The sequence below is a fragment of the Salvelinus fontinalis genome, chromosome 2 (assembly GCF_029448725.1).
Source record: "Salvelinus fontinalis isolate EN_2023a chromosome 2, ASM2944872v1, whole genome shotgun sequence".
NCBI lineage: Eukaryota > Metazoa > Chordata > Actinopteri > Salmoniformes > Salmonidae > Salvelinus > Salvelinus fontinalis.
The window spans coordinates 23,351,560-23,377,964 of NC_074666.1; the positions used below are offsets into that span (position 1 = coordinate 23,351,560).

The window sequence follows — 26,405 nt, forward strand, 5'->3', positions numbered from 1 at the left end:
GCGGAAATACGTCAGTTGTTCAGGCTATTGGGATTTACTCTAGACTACAAACGAAAATGCAATGTAGGGCGAAGTGGAGAGTGGGCTTTAAATCTAACGTGTCTCTTTAACACCATTTACCCAACGATTTACTCAAGCTCAACGGGACATTCGAACCAAGGAACCAATCATATCAACTAAGGGACCACTGAAAGAAGAATTCGAGGCTGGATGTATTATGAAGACCGAACCAGGATAAAGGCGAATCGTTTTCTAGCTGAGGTTTGGTCACTTTGGCGTGAAGATTGACAAGCTTTAAACAAATAGCCTGCGCATGGATGGTTTTATCTGTCAATTATACACATCACGGACTTGATTGCGTTCTGTGGATTATTAATGTGGGATCTCGTTTGCATTTCAAAGCCCATAAGTAGCAATCAACATTAAAAAGAAGAGTTATTTGGGCTATTTATATTTGAATTGGATTAACTGGATCCTCTAGCCAAGCACAAACGTTTTGGGGGGAGGCTATGGCAGTGGACTGACCATGGATTGGGCGGTGATGGAAGTAGAAGAACAGTCGGACATGATACAGCGTCATAGCTTTGTCTGGCAGGTCGCTCTGTAGCAGCCAGACAACAATTGTAACAAAGTTGCAGAACAAGTCAATATTATTGTGAGTCTTGGTGATGCCATTAGAAGGGCAGCCGCTGTTCGCATTCTAATCGAAACCATCCTTCGAAAATGTTCTTGTCTGTTTTTGTTATTGTTGGATAGATGATCAGATCATTGTCTGAATTGTTTATTTGATTTGTAAAACAAAGCAAGGGCTCTTCTGCGCACTGTTACTTTCCATGGACATAGAACACATTTCGCACTGTCTTGTGGTATTCGCCTCGTCTCGGAGTTATAAAATGGACGGGGAAATAAAGCGCAGCCGGAGGTCCAGATCTCAACGAGACCGCGTGCGGAGAAGGGATGCGATTGACAGGAATGATCAAAACCGGAGTCTATCATCTGGCTCCGACCGGGGGCAAAGTCCGTTCAGAAATAAGGCCCTGTGTAATTATGGAACAATGACCAACTTGCATTATGTCCGACCCCCGCGTCCCTCTCGGAGAAAGAGACGGGGGTCAGTGTCTCAGGAGGAAGACATTATTGATGGCTTTGCCATAGCCAGCTTTCTCAATCTGGATTCTTTAGAGGTAAGAATGTAGGGCTGTGTGTGTGTGTGTGTGTGTGTGTGTGTGTGTGTATGTGTGTGTGTGTGTGTGTAGATATATATTTATATATTGATTTTGACACACGTTTGTTTATTTGGACATGATTCATAAGTAAATAAGTCGCTTAATTCACCATGTGTGGTCTCTGACAGGGTCATGTGCAGTTTACCCAGTTGTCTCCATTGTGAGTTAATTTGCAAATGTTGTGTAAAGATGTATAATAACCATTGTAACAATGTGTTGGCTATCTACACTGTAATTACCTACTTGCCTATGTAACAAGGTTTTAGGGACCTAGGATATTGCTGTAAACATACTGGTTTGCAGGGCCAAAATGCTGTGAGGGTGACAGCTGATAATATGCTGTTAGGTTACTGTTGATTTATCCCAACATCAACCATTATGATGCTATGAGGTGTCACTCAGTCCATGTGTTTCTATAAATCAGACTCACTTTCATTCCAGCAGATGTGTTTCTGGAATACAGATAATTAATGGGTGCACACTGGCTGGTTTGGTCAATGTCATGATCATTGCTGGTGTTTGTCAGAGAAAAACTGGTCGATTTTGAATATCTTCTGATTTGCTGGTTGTACACAAATGGAAAACCAAAAAACTCTAGGCCTATGCTTGACCCATTATAAAGAAAACTCTAGGCCTATGCTTGACCCATTATAAAGAAAACTCTAGGCCTATGCTTGACCCATTATAAAGAAAACTCTAGGCCTATGCTTGACTCATTATAAAGAAAACTCTAGGCCTATGCTTGACTCATTATAAAGAAAACTCTAGGCCTATGCTTGACCCATTATAAAGAAAACTCTAGGCCTATGCTTGACCCATTATAAAGAAAACTCTAGGCCTATGCTTGACCCATTATAAAGAAAGCTGCTCTCTTGCTCTTAATCGCTCCCAGGTGCAGTGTTCATCAGCTGGTTTTAGTTTTAGTGTGCCCCCTCCTGCCTCACGGCATGTCCACACACAGGGACATGTGTTTTGAAAATAGATGCAAAAGAAGCAGTAATAAAATCATCAGAGGCTTCTATGTTCAAGCAAACCAAGTGTGTGGAATGATTGAAAATGACCTTTTCTCTCAGTGCTTTCCGCCAGATGGTGACTACCAGTAAACATGATAAATGGTCGTTAAGTGACACTGTGTAAAAGACAAACTGTCAGTAAAAAGGCAGAGCTGACTCAAAGTGAATGGTGCATATGTACCAGACAGAAGACTCATTATGATACTGTCTGAATCCTGTTATGACATTCACATTCTAGAAAGAGAAACCTATTGTTATACCAAATGTCACGGGCGAAAAACAAAACACAATACAATCAACTCTCATTGATGGTGATGATGATCATTATCTATTACCGTCAACCCTTGCTTCTCAGAGTTGTAAACTCAAGGATTTGCTTTGCTACCTGACTACACTATAGAGCGTGCCAGTAGGGGAAATTAATGTAGAAAGAATGGAGTTTGGTATAGATGCCAGAAATAAGGTCTGAGGTTAAGTTTAGGTCTTGTTCTATGAGATAGAATCAGTCAGTTAACAGGACCTTTATGAATTATGAAGGCTTTATGTGCTTGTTCCTCTGTGTCCAAATCACTAAACATTTAAAATGGTCCAAAAACACACGCGCAGTCGTGAAGAAGGCGCGACAGTGTTTATTTCCCCTCAGGAGGTTGAAAAAGCTTGGCATGGGCCCTCAAATCCTGAAAAGGTTCTACAGTTGTACCACTGAGAGCATATTGACTGGTTGCATCACTGCTTGGTATGGCAATAGCACCGCCCTCGATCGCATGGCGCTACAGAGGGTTGTGCGGACAGCCCAGTACATCACTGGGACCGAGCCCCCTGCCATCCAGGACCTCTATATCAGGCGGTGTGAAAAGAAGGCCCGAAAATCATCAAAGACCCCAACCACCCAAGCCATAGACTATTTTCTCTGCTGCCGCACAGCAAGAAGTACCGGTGCATCAAGTCTAACACCAACCGGCTCTTGAACACCCTTTAACTCCAAGCAATACGACTGATAAATAGCGAACCAATTAGCTACACTGCCCGAGTTTACCTTGTATCTTTATTGACCTTTTATTTCAGTATTTGCACTGTTGCCTAGCGCCCTTATCCCTTTACATATCTACCTATAAAAAAAACTCATTCATTTCCCCATAGGCTTTGGTGGAAAACGAGCCATGGCAGAGTTAGTGCGTACAAACAGATGCCATTGCTAATACACTCAATAGTCACTGTAGTGTAGTCACTGTAGCCATGATGGACCAGCTTACCGTACATGAATCACTGTAGAAACAGCTGCTGCATACAGCTGTTGCATATTGCCAACATGATTTCCACAACATTCTGGATGAGGATGACTGTAGACTTATAATGACTCCAGCTCAAAATGACCCTGACCTGGATTGTAATAGAGGAGGCTTACATAATTGTATAATGATTGTTGCAATGAGTGAGTGCTGTAACCTAGACGGTGTAACTCACCAGGGAGGGATTCTTGGATGTGCTGGCCCACTGTATGTTTGTTTGACTTCATTAGCTCTGTAACCAGCTTGTCTGGCTTGTCATTAGTCTAGCTTTATGTATGAACGGGTGACGCCTGCAGCAGCTCTACCCTTTAAACTGTGAAACGTTTCTTTGTTACACAGTCTGTTCCCTTTAATAAGGCATGCTTCTCTTCTCTAGCTCTGCTAATAGAGAGACTCTCTCCCCACTCTCCCACTTTTATGATGATTGAGCTTCTAGGATTCCACCAGATAGAATTTCATTAATACTAAATCTAGGATTAGTCATTTATAGAGTGAGCTGTCAGACTGTTACAAGTTTTTAATATCCTACTGCATTAGAGCCCCAAGCAGACATTTTGACACCCTATTTGCGTAAATAGAATGATATGTTTGATGTTCTCTCGGAGTGCGTCCTTCCGGTCAGGTGTGTACTTTACTGTACACCCCAGAGGTGTTGTCCTCTAAGTAGCTGTTTGATAAACACTACCATTGTGTCAAATGCTAAAGGTTAATTTAATAGGCTGCAACAGGTGAGAAACACTGTCACAGAGCATTCTACGCCCATAGCTCTCAGTTAATAAAAAAAATGTTTATCTGTTTTGCTGTATTCAAGATTACGGCTAAACTTGTACAGGCAGTGGCACAGTGGTCTAATTTTCTCAAGAAGCATATAATTGAAATATTACAGCTATTGATAGGTAAGTGCTTCTTTATGACAGCCAGCTCCTTGTCTCTTTCTGGTGTTTGTCTGTCTGTTTGGATAACACTCTTTAAAAGCTTGTGTGGACAAGATTGAGGAAGTGATTGGCTTTCAGGGGACCTACAAGGATTTTTAAACAAGTAGGTGTCACTTGTCTGTGTATGTGAAAGTGTTCACTTGGAGCTGATAATAGGCTGTGCTTTCAGGAAAGCTGTGCTTTTGCTTTCATCCCTTTTTTCAAGTATAATCAATGTTTAATGTTCTAGTTCTAGGAACACTGAAATGACCTCTCCATGGCCATATTCAGTGTGCCTGAATGTGCACTCATTGACATACCCTCTATGTTATCTGGCCTGCCATCCCCCTAGTCTCCACAACAGCTAGCCTCTTATGTCCAAGGATTACCTTCTCCTCTCTTAAGCATGGTGGTAGCACAATGACTTCATTCAGCCAGTTATTGCTGAACGTTTCATGTTTTACCCCTGTTCTTTTCAGTTCCACATAATGGGAAAACCTGCAGTTGTAAAAGTGAATGTGTGTGCGTGTGCGTGTGTGTGTGTAAAACAGAAAACAGGCTGGCTCAGACTCAGACTCTCCCCTCTCCTAGCCTTTATTCTGATGCTTGTCCGCTTCTGCTGTAAATAAACTACCAGTCGCCCTAAACAGCCTGGAAATGACATGGAACACCATAATGTCTGTCTGTTGTAGTGACAGAGAGGCAGCAGGTTTTATTTAGAAAGTGAATATGTAGAACAGGGCTGGCCCCAGGCATATCTTTTTTATATATACAAAAATAGGAACTCAATCGGGGTCTCAACTTACTGTTAAGTTTAAGAATAGTATACACCAAGTGCAATTTTGAATTCAGCAGTTTTTCTCTTGTTATGTCAGTCACTGACAGTCACTCAACTAGACATGTCAACTACCAATGTTTTGATTCAGCTATCTAAACTTATAGTAATCATGGCCGATTATCATGGCCACGTAGCGCACGTGCCCAGTGGCCCTGACCTCCTGGGGGCCCCCATTGATTTTGTTAGTCATTCTCACTCAGATATTATATTAACATGGTAGAAGTCATGGTAAACTTTGTAGAATTGTTTGTTATAAATTGCTACATTTTCTCTCCGCCTCATGGCAAAATGTGTAGAATTGCAGAAAACTTGCTTTAAAAAACCTGTAACATTTTCTCTATGCCCCATGGCAAAATATGTAGAAGTGCAGGAAATTAGCTTTAAAACTGCAAAATGTCTCTCCACCATATGGCAAAATGAGTCGAATTGTATGAAATTTGTAATACAATTTTTACATTTTCTCTCCACAGCATGGCAAAATGTGTAGAATTGCAGGAAATTAATTTAAACATTTTCGCACCGCCGTCAAAAGGGGCCACTAAAATGTTTTGCCGCGAGGTGGTGGGCTCCCGAACAAAATCTCACTTAGAGTCCCCAAAAGGCTAATGCCGGCCCTGATGTAGACTGTGCTGCTACTGCATGACCTCAATCCACTGGCTAAATAATGACTGTTGGCCCCATTTTGCGGATAGATACTATTTAGCCCTGATAAGTAGGGCTATCTGCTAAATATGATACAGTTCCAAATGTAGTTTAGTTCCAATTCAGGGGCAGTGCAAACAACACTCTTTTGTTTTACACTGTCTTTCTATCTCTGTCCCTCTGTTTTTGGCCTCCCCTTTGTGTCTGTTGGATGTTGAGCTCTACTGCTTTGTAGTTAGGTTAGGGTTCCACTACAATGCCCATAGTTGAGGAGATTATCCCAGTATAATGTCTGGAGGCCACTGTGAATAGGCTCTCTGAGGAAAAGGCCTGATTAGTTACTGATGGTGTGTAATCCAATTGTCTTAGTACCTAGCAGGCGAGGAGAGCAGAGGCATTAATCAAGCTAATATATACAGCTGTCAAGGATAGCACAGTCATGTTTTATTACATGTCGTTTTTACCCAAATATACACTGAGTGTACAAAACATTAGGAACACCTTCCCAGTATTGAGTTTTACCCCTTTTGCCCTAAGAACAGCCTCAGTTCGTCGGGGCTTGGACTACAAGGTGTCAAAAGCGTTCTACAGGAAGGTTGGCACACGTTGACTCCAATGCATCCCACATTTGTGTCAAATTGGATGTCCTTTGGGTGATGGACCCTTCTTAATACACACGGGAAAAACCCAGCAGTGTTACAGTTCTTGGCACACTCAAACCACTGCCCCTTGCACCTACTACTATGCCCCGTTCAAAGGCACTTAGATATTTTGTCTTGCCCACTCACCCTCTGAATGGCACACATACACAATCCCTGTCTCAGTTATCTCAAGGCTTAAAAATCCTTCTTTAACCTGTCTCCTCCATTGAAGTGGATTTGTGACATCAATAGGGATCATAGCTTTCACCTGGTCAATCTACAGTATGTCATGGAAAGAGCTGTTCCTAATGTTTTGTACACTCTGTGTATGTTGTTGCCAAGATTTACCCTCTACCACAGTAGCATGTGATAAGTACTTTGAGGTAAGATATGAAAATAAATTTTTCTCAATAATCTTGTCTGAAGAGTGAGTGTAATGAGGCTCTCAAGAATTGCTGATGTTATGTCGTTGCCTAGATCAGCTTTTGTCAGCTGAACATCTAGTCAAGCTTCTGATCATAATCACTTGTCAGACTGTCTCCATCTCATTTTCCTGGGCTGCCAGTGCAAATAACACATTGAGTTGATGAACAGTAAGTCAGACAGGATTCTGATGATGGATGATATTGACCGATTTAGTGAACCTCACTCTTATGAATGGCAACATCAGTCTATAAAATCAGTGAGTGTCCTTGAATGGGTCTATACTGGGATGTAGAGTTGTAGCTGTGCTGTACTGCACAGAGAAAGAGAAGCTTCACGATGAAGTCACTAATCGTTTCACACAGGTATGTGGGGAATTTCTTCCTCTGAGAATGGAACACAGCAGCTGTCGGGGACTGTATATAGTCTAGATACTGTGCTAAGTGGACAGAATGTACTGTAGTGTTTACAAATGAATCTAGGTGATAATAAACTGGATCCATTTTCAGCCCCCTTGTCTTTATCATTACTGTAGGTTGAGACAAGAAAAGTAACATTTATGTTCTATTACAATTTCATAATGTTTATATTTTTGGCCACCAGTACCTCCTTTGAATATGTTTGACATTTATGTGACAAAGTACACATTTAGACTTGTACGGCAGAGCCATGGCAGTGTGAATTTATTCATGACTTAAGTCCATTACTGGTAAATAGATTGCTTGACTCCCGTAATTCAGTGGCAGGACCTGCTGTGACCTCAGGCTGTTGGACAGGCAGAACCTGTCATAGGAATAGAGTGTTAAGGGTCTAATTACCTCTACCACTTATTTGTGTGTCACACACATTGTGGGAAATGACACGCCAACTTAATTTCAGCATTCAAATAATCCAGTCATTATGAACCTATTGTATCTGCAACCTCTCTACAGAAGTCAGGGCCATTTAAGGTGAATCGTGTACCAGAAGATGGTGGCCTATAGTTGCTTGTGATCGAACAGTTCACAATGACAGAAAGAGGTCTAGCTGGGAATGGATGGAGTGCTTGATCTATGGATAGGCTGTTTGCAGTATTATCTCTGTTGTGGTCAGGAGGATAAAGACATAAATAATCAAAGTCCCGTGTGGCTCAGTTGGTAGAGCATGGCGCTTGCAACGCCAGGGTTGTGGGTTCAATTCCCACGGGGGGACCAGGGTTCAATTCCCACGGGGGGACCAGGATGAATATGTATTAACTTTCCAATTTGTAAGTCGCTCTGGATAAGAGCATCTGCTAAATGACTTAAATGTAATCATACATATCAATTCAGATTATCTACAGCCATGACTGTATCCCCTCAGGCCTCTATAGGACTTACGCTGTTTAACAGCTAAGCAGCACCTGTGTTATCTGTTGACCTGTAGCTTTACACACAGCTTAGGAATCCATCATGTACTGTATCTAATGGCACAACGCCCATGAACATCAGATCTGCTGGGTCCACATTCATACACTGTAGTGCTTTAATAAATGAACATAGGAAGGAATATATTTCACTATAACAGATCTATTACTCTGATAAAGGCATGTTAGCCGATGCTATTAGCTTTATACAATTAACTGACTGACTCTCTGTTGTACCCCTGCATGTGTTGCACCTTTACAGAGCAGTTAATGGAGGCTGAAGCAGCACTTATTGTGCCATTAGCTGATTGTATGCCCTTTGCACTGTCTTCCCGCAGACATAAATTGGATTTGAATAGCATAACATCCCCCCCTTGTTGCTCTGGCCTCTTGTATCTCATGTCCTTTGTGGAACATTTGCAGGCCAGGCCCAGGGTATGTTCAGATGCCTAGTGACAGCTCATATGTAAGGTCTGACTGCAGAGGCTGTGGAACATGAGCTGTTAATAGCTTGATTCTCATGAATTCTGTTAATTGAGGATAGACTGTGTTATAACATGCATGCTACTGCCATATTCCCTGGTGGCTTCATGGATGGTGAGAGTGAATGGGTGGAGGTACAGCTAGGATAGTGGAACTTGATGAGAGCCTTCCATCCACTGAATCCTTTGTAAGCCACTGGACTTTACCTGGGACTTAGATCCAGTGTTCATTCTCAAAGCCATTCACACCGCAAACCCTAACCTGGATTTAGCTGGATTCACCCTATTGTATTCAGTGTAGCTGGCAAAACGTATCTACCCCAGATTATTTTCACCCACACGCTCTCATCCTCCCCTTGTTTGGTATTTGGTTTTGGATATTTCTCTCTCCCTCCTTTCTCCCTACCTCTCCACAGATGTGTACACCTGATGCTAATTCAGAGTCAAGCTAGCAGTGAGTGTTTTGATCAGAGTCTTGGTAACAGTTCAGGGAGGTGGAGAAACAGAATAAGACATCATTTACCTCACACCGCTAGTCTTTCAGCAGCACCATGAATATTAATATCACTATGGCAATGGTTCTGGAGATTAGCTCAAGGTAGGGCTTTACATTTGTACCATTAGATCAGTTGTTTTCATGGATAGCTGAAGCTGCAGGCAGGGGGGACGCTCAGCAGGGAATGCTCACAGTTCACACTTGATGATTAGGTAGTTTCCATTGAACAATAATACCTAAAAAGCCACCAGCGTAGGGGTTCATTTTAGGGGTTCATTTATTGCAGCGCTCCTTTCAAAGTTTTTAATTTCTTTATTTAACATTTATTTAACCAGGTAGGCAAGTTGAGAACAAGTTGTCATTTACAACTGCGACCTGGCCAAGATGAAGCAAAGCAGTGCGACACAAACAACAACACACAGTTACACATGGAATAAACAAATATACAGTCAATAACACAATAGAAAAAGTCTATATACAGTGTGTGCAAATGAGGTAAAATAAGGGAGGTAAGGCAATAAATAGGCCATTGTGGCAAAATAATTACAATGTATCAATTAAACACTGGAGTGATAGATATGCAGACGATGAATATGCAAGTAGAGATACTGGGGTGCAAAGAAGCAAAACAATAAATAACAGTATGGGGATGAGGTAGTTGAATGAGCTATTTACAGATGGGCTATGTACAGGTGCAGTGATCTGGGAGCTGCTCTGACAGCTTGTGCTTAAAGTTAGTGAGGGAGATATGAGTCTCCAGCTTCAGTGATTTTTGCAATTAGTTCCAGTCATTTGCTGCAGAGAACTGGAAGGAAAGGCAGCCAAAGGAGGAATTGGCTTTAGGGGTGACCAGTGAAATATACCTGCTGGAGCACGTGCTACGGTTGGGTGCTGCTATGGTAACCAGTGAGCTGAGATAAGGCGGGGCTTTACCTAGCAAAGACTTATAGATGACCTGGAGCCAGTGGGTTTGGTGACGAATATGAAGCAAGTGCCAGCCAACGAGAGCATACAGGTCGCAGTGGTGGGAAGTATATGGGGCTTTAGTGACAAAACGGATGGCACTGTGATAGACTGCATCCAATTTGCTGAGTAGAGTGTTGGAGGCTATTTTGTAAATGACATCGCAGAAATCAAGGATCGGTAGGATAGTCAGTTTTACGAGGGTATGTTATGCAGCATTGTTGAATGATGCTTTGTTGCCAAATAGGAAGCCGATTCTTGATTTAATTTTGGATTGGAGATGCTTAATGTGAGTCTGGAAGGAGAGTTTACAGTCTAACCAGACACCTAGGTATTTGTAGTTGTCCACATATTCTAAGTCAGAACCGTGCAGAGTAGTGATGCTGGACGGGCGGGAAAGTGCGGGCAGCGATCAGTTGAAGAGCATGCATTTAGTTTTACTTGCATTTAAGAGCAGTTGGAGGCCATGGAAGGAGAGTTTTATGGTATTGAAGCTCATCTGGAGGTTTGTTAACACAGTGTACAAAGAAGGGCCAGAAGTATACAGAATGGTGTTGTCTGCGTAGAGGTGGATCAGAGAATCACCAGCAGCAAGAGCAACATCATTGATGTACACAGAGAAAAGAGTCGGCCCGAGGATTGAACCCTGTGGCACCCCCATAGAGACTGCCAGAGGTCCGGACAACAGGCCCTCCGATTTGACACACTGAACTCTGTCTGAGAAGTAGTTGGTGAACCAGGAGATGCAGTCATTTGAGAAGCAGCATCTGGCCGCCCACATTCTAGTCTCACAGGCCTGCCTCATAGGATATGAAAGCCTGCTCTCATATACTAGACATAACATTGTAAACATAAATCTGGGACACTCAAATTAGTATGAGATATTACATTTGGTGTGGGTACATAAGACAGATGGTTACTTCAGGCAAAAAACGAAAGTAGGGTGGTTAGTCGGGGTGGGTGTATAACACGTACGTCTAGCAACCTAAAGGTTGCGAGTTTGAATTTTATCATCGACAACTTTATAATTTTAGCTAACTTTTCAACTACCTACTACTTTTGAGCTACTTTGCAACTACTTAGCATGTTAGCTAACCTTTCCCCTAACCTTAACACTTTTAGCTAACCCTTATCCTAACCTTAACCCTTTAACCTAACTCCTAAACTTAACCCTAACCCCTAGCCTAGCTAACATTAGCCAGCTAGCTAATGTTAGCCACCTAGCCACCTACTGTAGCTAGAATTCGTAAACATGTCATACGTTTCGTAAATTCGTAACATATAGTATGATTTGCAAATGCGTAACATATTGTATGTTTTGCGAATCGTAATGTATAATACAAATTGTAATTCTTAACATGTCATACAAAATGGGTAATGGAAATCCATAAATTAATACATACCATACAAAACTCAACATATAATACGAAATGGAGTCTCTCGGATTTACGTACAACATAATACGAAATGCTCTGAGACCAGGTTGGATATGACCTCAATACACAGAGCCATGCCCAGAAGCATCATGAGTATGGTTTTATTTAAATTCTCTTTGTCTTTAAGATTGTTTTTTATTTCATTTTTAGAGGTTTTAGCAAGGATTCCCTTGCCGCCTTGTCATATTCACTCAGTCTAAGCATTATTATCATCCACATCAAGGTCTCTTTCTTTCTGTGCTTTAGATATTAAGCCTCTTTTGTGTTTGTTCTCTCGTAGGTGGCTCTGAGGAAGACCTCAAAGAGCCTGAGGTTGCAGGAGGGTAAGGAGAAGTGGGAGAGCCAGATGCTGAAGAAACGAAAGGCTTCTGAAAGGGCTGAGATCCCTGTGAATGTATTCACTGACAATGGAGCTGACTTTGAACATGAGCAGGATGGAGAGAAGGAGCGGGGGAAGGTGAAAAACAACTCAAAGAAGAACAAGCAGGTAGCCTATGGATCTGTGGTATTAACCTTCATTATATTTCGAATGAATATGCTCTCCTACAAACCAAAACCTGTCTACCTGGTAATGTGTGTGTCCACATGTGAAGGGGTTTTTCCCAGTGAAATAATGAGGTCTTACAGTTGAGGTATTCTTTTTGGTTGTTTGTGTAGCTTAGAGTCTAGGCTTGTTTATTTTGAGTTCTTTCTTTCTGTTTCAAGTCATCCACTTTCAATCCCACAGTTCTATTTTTCTAATGGTGATCCTGTTTCTATCAGTTGTAAACAAACTGTCTCCATCATTAGGTGTTCATTGTTGGCACCAACCAGTCAATGAACTCTATCAGGTTTATTCCCGAAGCTTCCCATCTTGGTCTAGTAATTGCCTCGCACAAGCCTGTCTGTTGTGCAGGAAGTCAGGAGGGAGCCACACAGGAAACGAGGACCAATAAAGAGCTATGATGAGAGAAGGTGCTTTGTGAAGAGCTTCCTCCTCAGCCCAGGATGTGTCTGTGTTTGTAACAGAGAGCACACCAGGTACACACACACTTAGGCTCGCTTCCATATCAGTCTCTGGCCTAGCCAATTCCCCTACCCTTATCTGTGTGTGTAGACCAGATACTACTTGTTGTAAGGTATCGCCCTGTAAGGTATCGCCTAGATGGCCCTGGCTTGTGGATGTTTCCTCTACTGAACAGTATGCAAAACAGTATGTTGGATAGTAGCCTCCTTTGCAATAGAGGAGAGAGCTATGATCATGTTTGTTTCAAAGAGTCTTTTGTTCCTTGAATTGATTGTTTATCTAAGCACATTGTAGGTAGATGGAATCTACTTTACGAAATGGATGAAACCTACGCACACTTGATTCAATCAAGAGCAGTTCAATTGTGTCATTGAAGCAACCTCTAAAGTGTTCTTTAGGAAGTAGAGATACTTCAGATAAGATCACCTCTTCTGTTTCACCTCATCACCAGAAAGATAGTGTATTTTGCTGCTGCTCATTGCACATTGACACAGCACACTGGCTGTGTCAAATCAAGTCATGACTTTTGCTGGAGGATGCTAGTTTGACATGTTCACAGTCACTGTGAAACACCATCTATGCTATTTAAATAAATCGGTTTCACACGAACACCCACACACAGAAATAGACAGTGTCCTGGGCTGGAATGTCAAAGCAGGGCAGTGTACCAGCCAGCAGAACACTACAGGAACGGGCTGAATGCTATGGGACAGTAGCTTTAAAGCAGGGCTGCCCAACCCTCTTCCTGGAGATCTACCGTCCTGTGGGTTTTCAGTCCATACCTGGTTCTACTCATTAGCTGCTCAACAATACCTTAACTAGATGAATCAGATATGCTAAATTAGGGTTGGACTGAAAACCTACAGGACAGTAGATCTCCAGGAAGAGGGTTGGGCAGGCCTGCTTTAAACCATCAAACCTCAGATCAATACCACATTATTATACTGTTCCTGTGTCATCATCACTACGTGCTAAGCTATCAGTCAATATAATGTATCTCTTGTTTTGTCCAGAAACAATTTGTTCTTTCTTGAATCAATATTTGAATATGCATTATGCTGCATGGATCTGTCATTTAAGGTTTCCATTGCAACACAATGGTGTGTATGTGCGTGTGTGCATTTGTGCGTGCATGCGTTTATCCGTGTGTGTATGCATGTGTTTATGTGTGCGCCCATTTATGCATGCACTGTGTACCTGTACTCATGTTGCCGCAGGCTCTCAGATGGGCCAGAGCATGGCCTAGTGCTAATTGCCCATCACGGGCAGTCAATGAGTCTGGGCATCAACTCTGCTTGTTTTAAATCAGGTTAACTGTGTCATTGAAATGGATGTCCTCACTGGCATGTAATCACTCACTGATGTCTGTAATACGATAGTGCCCTCTGGTGGTCCAGAGTCTCTTCTGGGCTGATAGATTCACTGTCTACCAATTCAATGTAATGTAGATAACCCTGGACTCAAAGAACAGAAGATAATTAGTCTATCATGTCCCTCAGGTGAAGGGGCTTTTAGGAAGGCAAGACAGAGCTGAAGTCACCAAAACACAGGGCACGCATCAGAGAAACTCCAAAGGACACCATAGTGAGGTATGAGCAGTGTTGTCTGGATAAAGAGATGTTTGTGTGCAACAACATCCTATTGAGTGATTACAGAAGGCATTTATCAGAATCTATCATAAGCCCTTGCTCATTAACATTATCCTTCCTTTCCACAGAGTTCATTCTCTGGTCGGGGATATTCGGTGAGTGACTTCAATTCTTTCTGACAGAATTAATGTCCAGGATCTGCCTATAGTCATTCTCAGAGTATGAGGGCAAAACCAGGTCAGTGATTATCTTTAGCATTTTCAGAACAAGAACAGTCTGTGACAAAATGTTCTCTTATGCTAACAGGCTGATATTTAGTAATGTAGCTAAACAGGTGTCATGTCAACATGGATTAGTGATTTGTGGATCTGAGTAACTGTCACGTTCTGACCTTAGTTCCTTTGTTTTGTCTTTTGTTTTAGTATGGTCAGGGCGTGAGTTGGGTGGGTTGTCTATGTTAGTTTTTCTATGATTTTCTATTTCTGTGTTTGGCCTGATATGGTTCTCAATCAGAGGCAGCTGTCAATCGTTGTCCCTGATTGGGAACCATATTTAGGTAGCCTGTTTTCTGTTGGGTTTTGTGGGTGGTTGTTTTCAGTCTTTGTGTGTCTGCACCAGATAGAACTGTTTCGGTTTTCACTTTGTTGTTTTTGTAGTGTTCAGTTTTGTAATTATTAAATTAAGATGAACACTAACCACGCTGCGCTTTGGTCCTCTCCTTCCACCGACGAAAGCCGTTACAGTAACCTTGACATGTTGACAGTGAGCAGGACTTGAGTCATTAGGGGAGTGAGGCAGACAGGCACATGTGTTATCAGTGGTTTCAGTATAAATTGACTGGCTGATACAGTAGCTCACAGTTGTGCTGCTGTGTCGTCTGGCATGATGAATCCCTTAGAGCAGACAGATCAGTTCACACGTCTGTCACTAGGAACGAGGTAACAGACATAATGTATAATAATGTCCTCTCTCTCTTGATTTGTAAACAGACTGTTTTTGTGATATTACTACTAGACATAACCACATATTTTAGTCCTAATCTAACCAGGATTATTAGTTGATCTCAATGTTTCTTTATGCATTATTTGTAAATACAGCACATATTTATCAAGATTTCATTGAACATACTAAATTAAATGATTGGAGTCAAATTTCTTAATCCACAATCTTGTTTTCATGGAACAGGATATTGTAATGAAAGCTTAGTTAATGAAGATAAATACTGCTGTGGAAGCTTACTGTAAACACTCATCAGTCACTCTTATGACTACTGCCTCTAGTCTCACGGTATCCTCTGCTGTTCTCTCCCTGCCAATAGAGTAGGAGTAAACATGTGTCATGTGTCACTCAAAACACAGGTCATAACCTTGAATCAAGGTCTCCTTATAATCTCTAGACAGATAACACGTTTTGTTCCTGTGGGTAATATTGATATGACTGTGGAGGCAGATAGCAGAAATGTAAACAACTCACTTCCAGTTTGAGTGTTTGTGATTGATGAAGGTGTTGATACATTCTCATGAATTAATGCAGTGTTTTACATCCTTTCTCTCGCAGTGTGACAGTGAGAGTGACATCGATGACAAGGCAAGATAAACATTCTCACTTTTCACAACTGTTATCACTGATAATACGGTATCAGTGCTCTACTATTCTGTCATTCAGCCATGTGTAACAGCTTCTGTCCCTTTCCTCACCCCAACCTGGGCTTGAACCAGAAATCCTCTGCACATCAACAACAGTCACCCTGAAGCATTGTTACCTATCGCTCCACAAAAGCCGCGTCCCTTGCAGAGCAATGGAAACAACTACTTCAAGGTCTCAGAGCGAGCGACGTCACCCGATTGAAACGCTACTAGCGCGCACCACTTACTAGCTAGCCATTTCACACCGGTTACACATGTATTCCCATCTGCGCTGTCAGCTGGCCAGGCTTTATTGTACTGAGAGGAAGGGGGTCCTCCAAATGCCAGACAGGGTTGTGATGGGAGTCAGGTCTTTTGCCTTCCTTTTTATTTACATCAGGGAAGCGTAAACAGTGTGTGTGATGTCTTTAGTCTTGTGTTTTGGTACTGGTTTATGAGTGTTAGGTTCAGTCTGTGTGTACGAGGACATTATACTAATTTAAACTTGTTATAAATATCTACATGTTAATAATACCCACACTCTTTGATTTCATTATTGGATTTGATCTAAGGAATTTGCGGAAGTTAAGTTGATTACGCTGTGAACATCATTAGGCCTTTTTACGAAAGTCAAGATGTTCTGATAATAACAACTAGTCTCTGTTATTTCCTCCAAATGATCTATTTACTTTATCAGCAACCTCAAATTAAATTTGGAGGCTCCAAAACTGAAATTGAACTCATGATAGAGGTCATATGAACCAGATTACAGTATTGTTGCATTTTGCTAGGTTGTTAATCGCCTGAGGGATTCCAGGACTAGCTGTAAATAAGGTCCTTACATTTGCAACACCAAAGGAACCTCATGATGGTTTACCACAGCTGAATTTCAGCTGAGTTCAGACCCAGTAAATCAACAATTTGATGTAGCAATTGAGTCTGCTCGGTTTGATTCGTCTTTTTTTGATGCCATTAATTCATAATCAGGTGGTTTCACAGCGTCCGTATGACTTTGCAAAGAACATAAAGTTTAAAGATGAGAAATACACAGAACATCATATATAATCTCACCACATATATTATTTAAATGAAAATGGCTGATTTGTCTAGTTTGTGTGTGCGTGTCCGCGTGTGTGCGCGTATGTGTGTGTGTCCTTTGCTGGCTGTTATTAGAATCTGGCCAATATTCAGCAATTTAATCAGAAACATACTGTTGGTAATGTAATTTATTGATTGTAATAAGATACTCACTAACTGAATTTGTCTCATCCACTTTCTAATTAGTTTTTCACAAGGTAAATGTCATGGGCATTTATGTTTATTTCTAGTGAGTGCTCTTACAGGGAAGATATGACTGATTACATGAATTACCTCTTAATATGTAATCTATGTTGAGATGCTTTTTATTATCCTGTCAAAAATATACTTGAATTGAGCTGTCACGTACTACATTAAATTATTTAAGAATGGTTTCGATTGAATCTCATTCAGTTTCAGTTCGAAACTTTCCCTCATGCCATTGGACTGGGTTCACCAAGATTTATGTCTCAACTTTTGTCCCTCTGATCTCATTTACATTCATTGGGAACTTGAACACACCCCCTTGAGTGACGAAGTGCACATGGAGTCTGGGAGTGGAACAAGAGCCAGTATACAGAACAGTGCTGTTGATAGAGTGCTGATAAAGATGGAAAAGCAACCACTTTTCTGGACAGTTCCACTACCGGCACCTTCAGAATCCTAATTTAGCCTCTAGCTAGGCTAACATATTTGTTATTTTCTTTCTTTTCTCATTTTAACTCAGGTTTCAGGGATTGTGTCTGATAAACTCTTCACACTAAGGAAAACTACTGGTAAGAATATTTCCTCTGGATTTTGAGATATTCAGCGTGTATGCTTTTGACTCTGTTCTCGTTTAGCTGTTGTTATTTACAGAATAGTTATGTGTTTCTCTTAGTGACATGATTTTGACATGCTTTTTATGGCATTCCATTTCTGTTCACTCGAATAGGGAAACATCCTCTTTCAAGCCACATGTGGTCAAGTTGTTGGCAAAGTATTATGACCTTTGTCATTTTAGGATCCTCACACACTTGCTCTTAATTACACAATGTGGGTATGACATCGAATGTTACTCTACCCTGTGGAAAGTCTCTGCGCTAGAGGGATTTATTATATTTAAAGTAAAACCGAATAATGATGCAATGTTTTGTCAGATATATTTGTGCAATTGAGTTGAATGATTTGAAATAGTTGATAAATGTTTTCTACAAAACATTTTATCTATGAATTGGATTGAACCTCTACTCCCAGTGGCTTAGATGCTTTGTTGGGGCGAGGAACGGGTTAGTCACACTTCATGCTCAATGAGACTATTGGCTCAAGCAATTTTGTAATCTACTGCAATGTTCCCTATTATCATCCTTACCATAGCCATCAATTCCATATTGTCATCTAACTATAGCCGAAATTCACAAGAGGTTGGTGGCACCTTAATTGGGGAGAACGGGATGTGGTAATGACTGGAATTAGTGGAATGGTATCAAATACATCAAACACATGGGTTTCCAGGTGTTTGATGCCATTCCATTTTCTCCGTTCCGGCCATTATTATGAGCCGTTCTCCCCTCTGCAGCCTCCTGTGCTGAAATTCAACAATGAAATGCAATTTTCACCCAAAAGAATGGTGCTGAAAGCAGCATCACTGAATGGTATTGTTCCCATTCAGCAATCTTTACCCGACTGAGGTGTTTGGCCGTATAGGGGCAGCTTGATAGATTGTGTTCCCTTCAAAACCCACGATTTCTCAAACTAAAACTCATTTGGCCTGTAAAAGCCAAGAGGAGACGCACATCCAGGGCCAGGCAGCATAAAGCCTGCTCTAATCCCACTGGCTGGCTGGCGTTGAGAACCTTTTAGAGCTGAGCCAGGGGTTTAATATGTCTTGTGTGAACGCGATTAGGAGCTCCCCATTTAACTCTCACTACCTCCAAGCTGCTTGTGGTGGGCTTTAGAGAGGGCATTTGTTGTTTGCTTTGGAGGTCTCTTCAGTCTCCCAATAAGCCGTCTGGAGTTCAGCCTATTGAACATTATGATTACAAATAATGGTAAACACACCACTAGTCTCTCCCCAGGGCCCTCGGCTCTTGTCAGAGCTCAAAGACTGCAGGGAATAGAGACTAAGGTTGTGTTTGGTGCTGGGAAAATAGGCCGTTTGTTGAATTTAATGATCATTTTCTGGCAGTGAATGGAAGATCTATTGGTGCGACTAACAAATTGTAAGCACTTTGTAGTATGAACATGCTAATTTTTCCAAGACACACTGGTAGTTACGAAGCTGCTCGTTGTTGCCTCATTGTTGTTTCTAGATGTAGGCCTAGTACAGCAGAGATTAGAAGCTATTCACCACTCTGACTGAAGGTTGTTTCAGCTAAGTATGGACACATCAATGTCAGTATTTATCTGAAGTGGGAAAGAACATTAAATGACTAAGTTCTGTCAAACTGTGGTTGGTAGCCTATGTTCTCTGGTTGCTAATAGACATAGGTGTTGATCAGAGGGATGAGGCGAAGGTGTGCAGCTCTGCCAGAGTGTCAGGTCTACAACGCAGCCAAGAGCAGAGCAGCGACACGCCCCTCGATCTGCCCACTGCCAGCCCCACCCCTGGCGCTCTGCCCGCTGCCAGCCCTGTCCCTGCAGCCCCTCTCACCACCACCCCACCTCCTGCTGTGTGTGTGAAGAAGGAGAGGACGTCCCCTCACATTCCGACCATGCCAACTCTGCCAGGGCCAGGCCTATCCCAGGTCAAGAGAGAACCATTGTCACATCACCAGGGCCATCCCCTGTACATTGGTCTCCACAACAGGTAGGACATGGCATTGACCGAACTTGTTCAAACCATTTAATAATACTATATCCTAGAGGAGGTTGATATTTATTTACTACATTTCCTTTCTCCTCTCCACAGCAGCATAGAGGGGTCCCACAAGCGAACCCTCCCCCCATCCCCCCACTTCGGGCGCCATTCTTCTCCCTTGCCGGCCCTCCCCCTGTCCATCTCAGAGCTGTCCGCACCCCACTTCTTCCTGCCAGGTCACGGGCATCGCCGCCCTGCCATGTTCACTAGTCCTGCGGGATTAGCAACCAGCGATATTGTAGGACGGTCCACTCGAGCAGGCTGCTCAGGTAAGAGGCATGAACAGTAAATGAGATTTAATGTACAACAGGTGTAGGTAGTGAGAAAGGGTGAGAAAATAGCAGTAGTCATCATAGAGTATGACCTTTAACCTTGCATCTCTCCCCCCACAACAGAGCACGACCTGCTTCGCCAGGAACTGAACAACCGTTTCCTGGCACAGACTGCAGTTAGAGGGGCAGGCTCTGAGTCACCTCTACTGAGGGCAGAATTCCACCAGCACATACACCAGCACCAACATCAGCACCAACACCAGCTCACCTTCTCACCCTACCCCAACGGGTTGCCTCCTCCACCAGGCATCGTCTCTACACCCCCAAATATGGGTCGCACAGCTGCCCTAAATGTAAGTCCAGCACATGGCCACTACAAACCGCTTCATATGAGTTAATGTTATTATCAAATCCCACATTCATTGTAAAGAACATTTTAGGTCACCCAGAAACCAGAGTTTACAGAGTGCTTTGTTTTTGCTGTTTTCCAAACTCACCTCGCCTCAGGCGCAGCATCTGCCTCCTGTACTCTGGGGAAAACCCTATGTGTGTGTTAGTTTCACATCTCAAATATCACACAGAAATATCAGATACAGTCCCCAAGAGATACATTTTTGCTTTCAGCCGTTTTAAACTTTTTTACACCCACCAGGGAACATTTTGAAATATTTCAGCATAGAAAAAAATAAATAATGTATGATCCCTGAAATGGTTGGCTGTTCCACTGGCAGTTGGTAAAGGCAGTGTAAATGGATCTCATGGCTGTTTTGACACACCAAAGCCCTGCTGTCAGGACAAATGACTGTGCCGCAGCAGAAGGAATGAGGTCATTAGTGCTTTTGATCGTGGGTAATTGCTCATGGATGCTTGTGCCGGCATTGGCAGGGCTTCAGTTGGGTTTAAGCAGCCGAGATATGGAAACTCTGAACATAGCCATCTGAAGTGTGTACATGCATCTGTTAAACAGTCAATGAGCTGAGATGAATGCACCGTCCTGTGCATAGTCGTTGGCATGCATAGCTTCCTGGCACTTTGTGTAATGTGAGGTGTAGAACAGGACGGTCATGGTTAATTTTTTATAATAATTTGTAGCATTTTTACATTTGTTTCTTCTTTATGTATGCTTATATTATTGTCTAATATTGTTCATATTACTGACGTGTTCTCACAAAATTGTCTTTCAGTTGGAAAAGTACTCAGCAAAACTGGAAAACCCTTACCTAAGACATCAACATGTAAGTTAAAGTACTGTTTTCAGAAAGATGGCAATATGTTCCTTTGGATTACCATCAAAGGCATCATTCTGTATCATATTATGGTTATCAAAGAAATTAAGTTATATGCCATTTACTTACAGATCTACTCTGGGCGTACAAAGTGCTTGTTTAATCTTTTGATTCCCCTGAGGTTACACTTCATTCATTCTCATCTTAACCTGTATGTGGTCTTGCCCAGTTCTACCCCTCCTACCCCCCAGTGATGCCAGGCATGCCAGCCCTGCCCCCCCACTCAGGACCTTTCAGCTCTCTGCAAGGAGCCTTCCAGCCTAAGGTTCATACCACATCACTCCGTCTGTCTGTCTGTCTGTCTGTCTGTCTGTCTGTCTGTCTGTCTGTCTGTCTGTCTGTCTCTGTCTGTCTCCTTTATGACCTTGTGTTAACCACCCCACACACATAATTGTCAATCTAATCATGTGACTTACCATCCCTCCCTAGTCTATGGATGTAGTGACACGGCCAGAAGTCCCTCACAATCTACTGCCAAAGGACCCACGGGTAGGCCTCTTCTCTATCCATTAAGTTATGAATAAAACACAGTAGTAAAGGTTCAGATATTAACCCTCCTCTGTTCTCCCTCTGTTCACAGATAACTGATCCATTCAGATCCTCAGCTAGGGTAAGAATATGCCATTCGCCGTCATTCTGTAAGCTTGTCGACAGAATTCTAGCCCTTGGGTTTAAGACTAATCAAATGATTGTCCTTCTATTCTTGCAGAAGGCTGGCAAATGGTGTCTAATGCATGGCCAGATCGCATGGCAGATTCATCACCACCAGCAGAGAATGAAGGTGCACAAGATGCATTAATTATTTTCCAAAACCGGTAATCAGTGAAGTAATGCTTTCTGTGTCCTCCCGTCTCAGCAACCCCTTCACCTCTCAATCTCTAAGCTTTTAATCCCTCTCTCTGTCCATCACTCTCCTCCCCACTTTATCTATCTATCTTTAACAGAACATGCACTTTGATCCACATCAGCTGAATATGAGCAGGGTGAAGCTGGACCTGTTTAGTCGGCCAGCCGCACCAGGTCTTCCTCCTGGACAATCCTATGGCCATGACCTGGCCCGACCTTTCCTGTCCTCCTCAGGTTAGCCAGCCCACTCCATGTCCTATTCATTACTGTGGATGTTAAATGAGGATGTACGTGCAGTTATGGTGATATTGTACAGTTATGATGATATTGTACAGTTAAGGTGATCTTAACTGTACTGATCTTAACTGATCTTAACTGATCTTCAGAGTAGATCATACACACTTATGATGCTATTGTACGGTTATGATGATATTGTACGTTATGGTGATATTGTACGGTTATGGTATTGTACGGTTGTGATATTGTACAATTATGGTGATATTGTACAGTGATGATGATATTGTTACGGTCATGGGAACAACGGCTTTTATAGGCTCCTTAGCTCCTTTATGTCCCTGTATGCCCATGTTAGTGTGGTTGATTCGCTCACTAATGTACCTTCTCCCTCTACAGGTCATTTGTCTGCATCACCATTCAGTGCCCCCACGCATCACGGCCACTATCTACCTGCTAGCCACCTTACTGGTAAGAGCCATAGGCTGCTGGTGCAACGTCAAAATAATGATGTTTGAAGTACAAGACAACAGCCATTAAGACAACAGCCATTAAGAGGTGCTCCTCTTGTGATGCTCCTCAGATCCATTTGGTCGAGCCAGTCACTATGGAAACCTTGGACAACTGGCAACTAATGCATTTGGCGGCCTGGGTGCCCCATCTCTTGGTAGGTTTTCACTCTCAAATAGTTGACCTCAACATAATGCAACCTACTGTTTCAACTCTATTGGTGAACTGATTGATTTGATTGAAATTACATAAATCCTTCATATTTTAGGCCCAGGCAGCCTGTTTGGTGACAGGCAGGGCCATGGGTTGCCAGGTTTTGTCAGCCACCCTCAGGAAGCCTGGAACCGCCTGCAACGAATGCCCCCCTCCTTCCCCACGCCTCCAGCACAGTCCAGGCCTGCTGATGTGGCCCGCAAGCCCACAGTCCAGAGCAGTGAGAGGGAAAGGGAAGCTAAGAAAAGGGATCACTCTGCTACCAAGGAGGAGTCAGAGAGAGACGGGTCAGTGACAGCCCTAGTGCAGAGATGGCATTTCCCATCCTGAAAAGCCTTCAAAAGTTGTGATTTTATATTTTGAAACAGCATCTAACATTCAAAGAATTGCCTATTTTTCCAACCACATAGAGGCTAGATATCATAATATTTCCCAGCTGTTAACCTCCGCACCTCTGTCCTCTCCATAGAAATTCTCTGGAAAGAAGCCATCAATCCACCCACACATCCTCAGGCTTTCAGATTAGTGATCTGATTAGCAGCAGCAGCCCAGAAAGGAAGAGGAGTAGTCCAGATCAGGGTCGTCGTCAGGCTGAGAGGGATGGCACCTCGCTGGGGAGAGTCCAGGTGAAGCAAAGCTCCTCTCCAGCGCTGGAGGTGCAAGATAGGGGATCCTCAAACCCTTATAACACAGTGAAGAATCACCAATCCAGCGAGAGCACACAAACCCTGAAGGGACCTTTAAACATAAAGCAGGAGCACAGAGATGAACCAGAGGTTATGGCTGGGCCACCGGAAATTACCCTTTTACTCCCACCGGGCTACTCTCAGGCTCCACACCTCTCATCAAGGCGCAGCCACTTCCCCACCGCAGGCATGCTTCAGAGCAGCCATCTACCTCACTCTCTACCACTCTCCATGAGCCCCATGCACCCAGTGAGCAGCCTCAGTGCAATGGAGCGATCCCGTGTCCAGCCCTTCATGGGGGTCAGTCCACTAGCCACAGGTCGAGACCACCGTGTGCCCCTTCACCTCTCAGGCCCCTGGGATCCACTACGAGACCCCTACAGAGGGCTGTACCTGCAGAGCCAGGTGGTACATACGACCTATGACCCTGAGAGAGGCCACAGACAGCGGGAGCAACACCCCAACCCACAGCCGCAGCAGCACCTACAGGACAGTCACGGGCAGGCAGAGGAGAGGGCCAGGTTGCACCAGCTTCAGGGCTCTCCCATGGAGGGCCACCTAGCCCACACGCCCACCTTTACATCCTCCCTGGGTGCGGTGATGTACCCCAGGCTCAGCCCCTCAGCTCCACACAGTGGCCATCTGAACAGGACTCCTCCCACTGCCACTCTCAGTGCCCCAACCCCTCTGGTGCCCACCTCCACCACATCCCCTGGCATACCTTCCACTCCTCGAAAGACCACACCCACCAGTGCCCCACCCTCTGGGGACCCAACCCCATCCTGCAATCCTAAAGAGGTGAAGGCACAGTAGCATGGAAGTCTCTCAGATATAAGAGACAAGACTCGATACAGTACACACTCAACTTGACAACTTTTAGTAAAAATAGTATATTGTAGATTATATGTTAATAAATAACAAGTTTAAGTAGTGAGTCTGCATAGAAACTGTTGAATAAGTTGAATAACTATTGTTGGATAATGTTATTTGATAGTAATATATGAGTATTTTGTAAGATTTATATTGCCTTTCTGTGTACAGAAATAGATTTTATGAATTTGTACGTTTGTGTAATTAATGCATTACCTTTGTTTAATACACATTTATTACACATTATTTATCAATAGGTAAAACTGAAAAAATATGTTCTCCTCTTGATTGATAGTTTTTAGGTTAATGTAACTATGTTTCTTACCTGAAAATGTTTGACTTTCACTTTGTGGAAATATTCACATAACCTGTCACCTGTTTCTATAAAGAATGTCTATTTAAACAAAAATGGAATTACTTGGCAATTCATTGTCTTATTTTCACTTGCATTTGCAGTACTCCTTGTAATCTTAAATTATCATAATTGTTCTATTTTTTTGTATTATAGTATAATTTATCATAGCATGGGCTTGTATGTACAGTGGGGTCTGAATTTATTGACACCCTTGATAAAGATGAGCAAAAATGACAAAATAAAAATGAATTGATATTTAGGTATGGAGTTCTTTTCTGCTTATGCATTCTAATTTCTACGCCAAACCCACCACTGGTGTGCGTGACCAAAGTGCTCCATTTTCATGTCATCTGACCAAAGCACGGGTTCCAATCCAAGTGCCAAAGCCATTTAGCAAACTCCAGGCATTTACATTTGTTGGACAACATGAAAATGGAGCTCTTTGGCCATGCACACCAGTGGAGGGTTTGGTGCCGAAATGAGAATGCATGAACAGAAAAGAACCCCATACCTACTGCAAAATATAGTGGTGGATCTTTGATTTAATGGGGCATTTTTGCTTCCACTGTCCTGGGGTCATTGTTAAGGTTAACTGCGTCATAAACTTTACCCAGTACCAGGACATTTTAGCCAAAAACATGGTTGCCTCTGCCAGGAGGCTGAAACTTGGCCACAAGTAGACGGCCATCTCAATCTCCAGACTTGAAACACATTGAAAACCTGTAGTTTTTATTAAGGCCAGGCACCACTGACCTAAATTGTGATTTTGCTTTCACCTGTCAATTTTCATATTTTGGGATGTTTTGCAACTATAACTTCCATACTTTCATAAAATGTACAAATAAATCGGCAATAATGTATATAAATAACTCCATCAACACCTACCATAAATGTCGTTCTTGATAGCATGTTTTGTGTAGAACTTTAACGGCTATTTTTAAAACTTCCATGTTGAATCATATATCATTCAAAAGCTTGTTTTCCGGGGCATATCGTTAGCTTGTCCATACATGGCTATATCCTTTGTAGACGTAACGCTTCGTACTGAAATATCAATAATTTTCTGACATCCGATTGGTTACTGGCATTTAAAGGCCCTTTCCGGCAACCTGATTAGTTAAAAGGCCTCACATGCCGTTTGAAAATATCTCCCGTGAAGAGTCAACGTAAAGAGAGACGAAATGAGAAAATCTCGAAGAATATACCTACAGTGTGTGAATAAAATAGGCGATCTCAGTTAGCCAATGCGA

At 42.6% G+C, this 26,405-nt stretch overlaps 1 protein-coding gene across 2 annotated transcripts; it reads left to right on the forward strand.

Moving 5' to 3' along the window:
- On the forward strand, positions 1–25,214 carry LOC129814583 (autism susceptibility gene 2 protein-like). 2 transcript variants are annotated; one of them, XM_055867762.1, is made up of 19 exons: positions 1–1,184; positions 12,028–12,234; positions 14,253–14,342; positions 14,471–14,497; positions 15,900–15,929; positions 17,772–17,820; positions 19,508–19,832; positions 19,935–20,152; positions 20,279–20,508; positions 21,340–21,390; positions 21,611–21,706; positions 21,871–21,930; positions 22,022–22,051; positions 22,151–22,222; positions 22,386–22,521; positions 22,921–22,992; positions 23,105–23,188; positions 23,300–23,531; positions 23,714–25,214. In XM_055867762.1, the coding sequence occupies exons 1-19, from the start codon at positions 834–836 to the stop codon at positions 24,741–24,743; spliced, it is 3,390 nt and encodes a 1,129-aa protein (XP_055723737.1). In that variant the 5' UTR covers positions 1–833; the 3' UTR covers positions 24,744–25,214. The 2 variants fall into 2 exon arrangements, with proteins under 2 accessions (XP_055723737.1, XP_055723744.1); XM_055867769.1 differs by having other exon boundaries at positions 19,938–20,152.
- Positions 25,215–26,405: the final 1,191 nt, after the last annotated feature.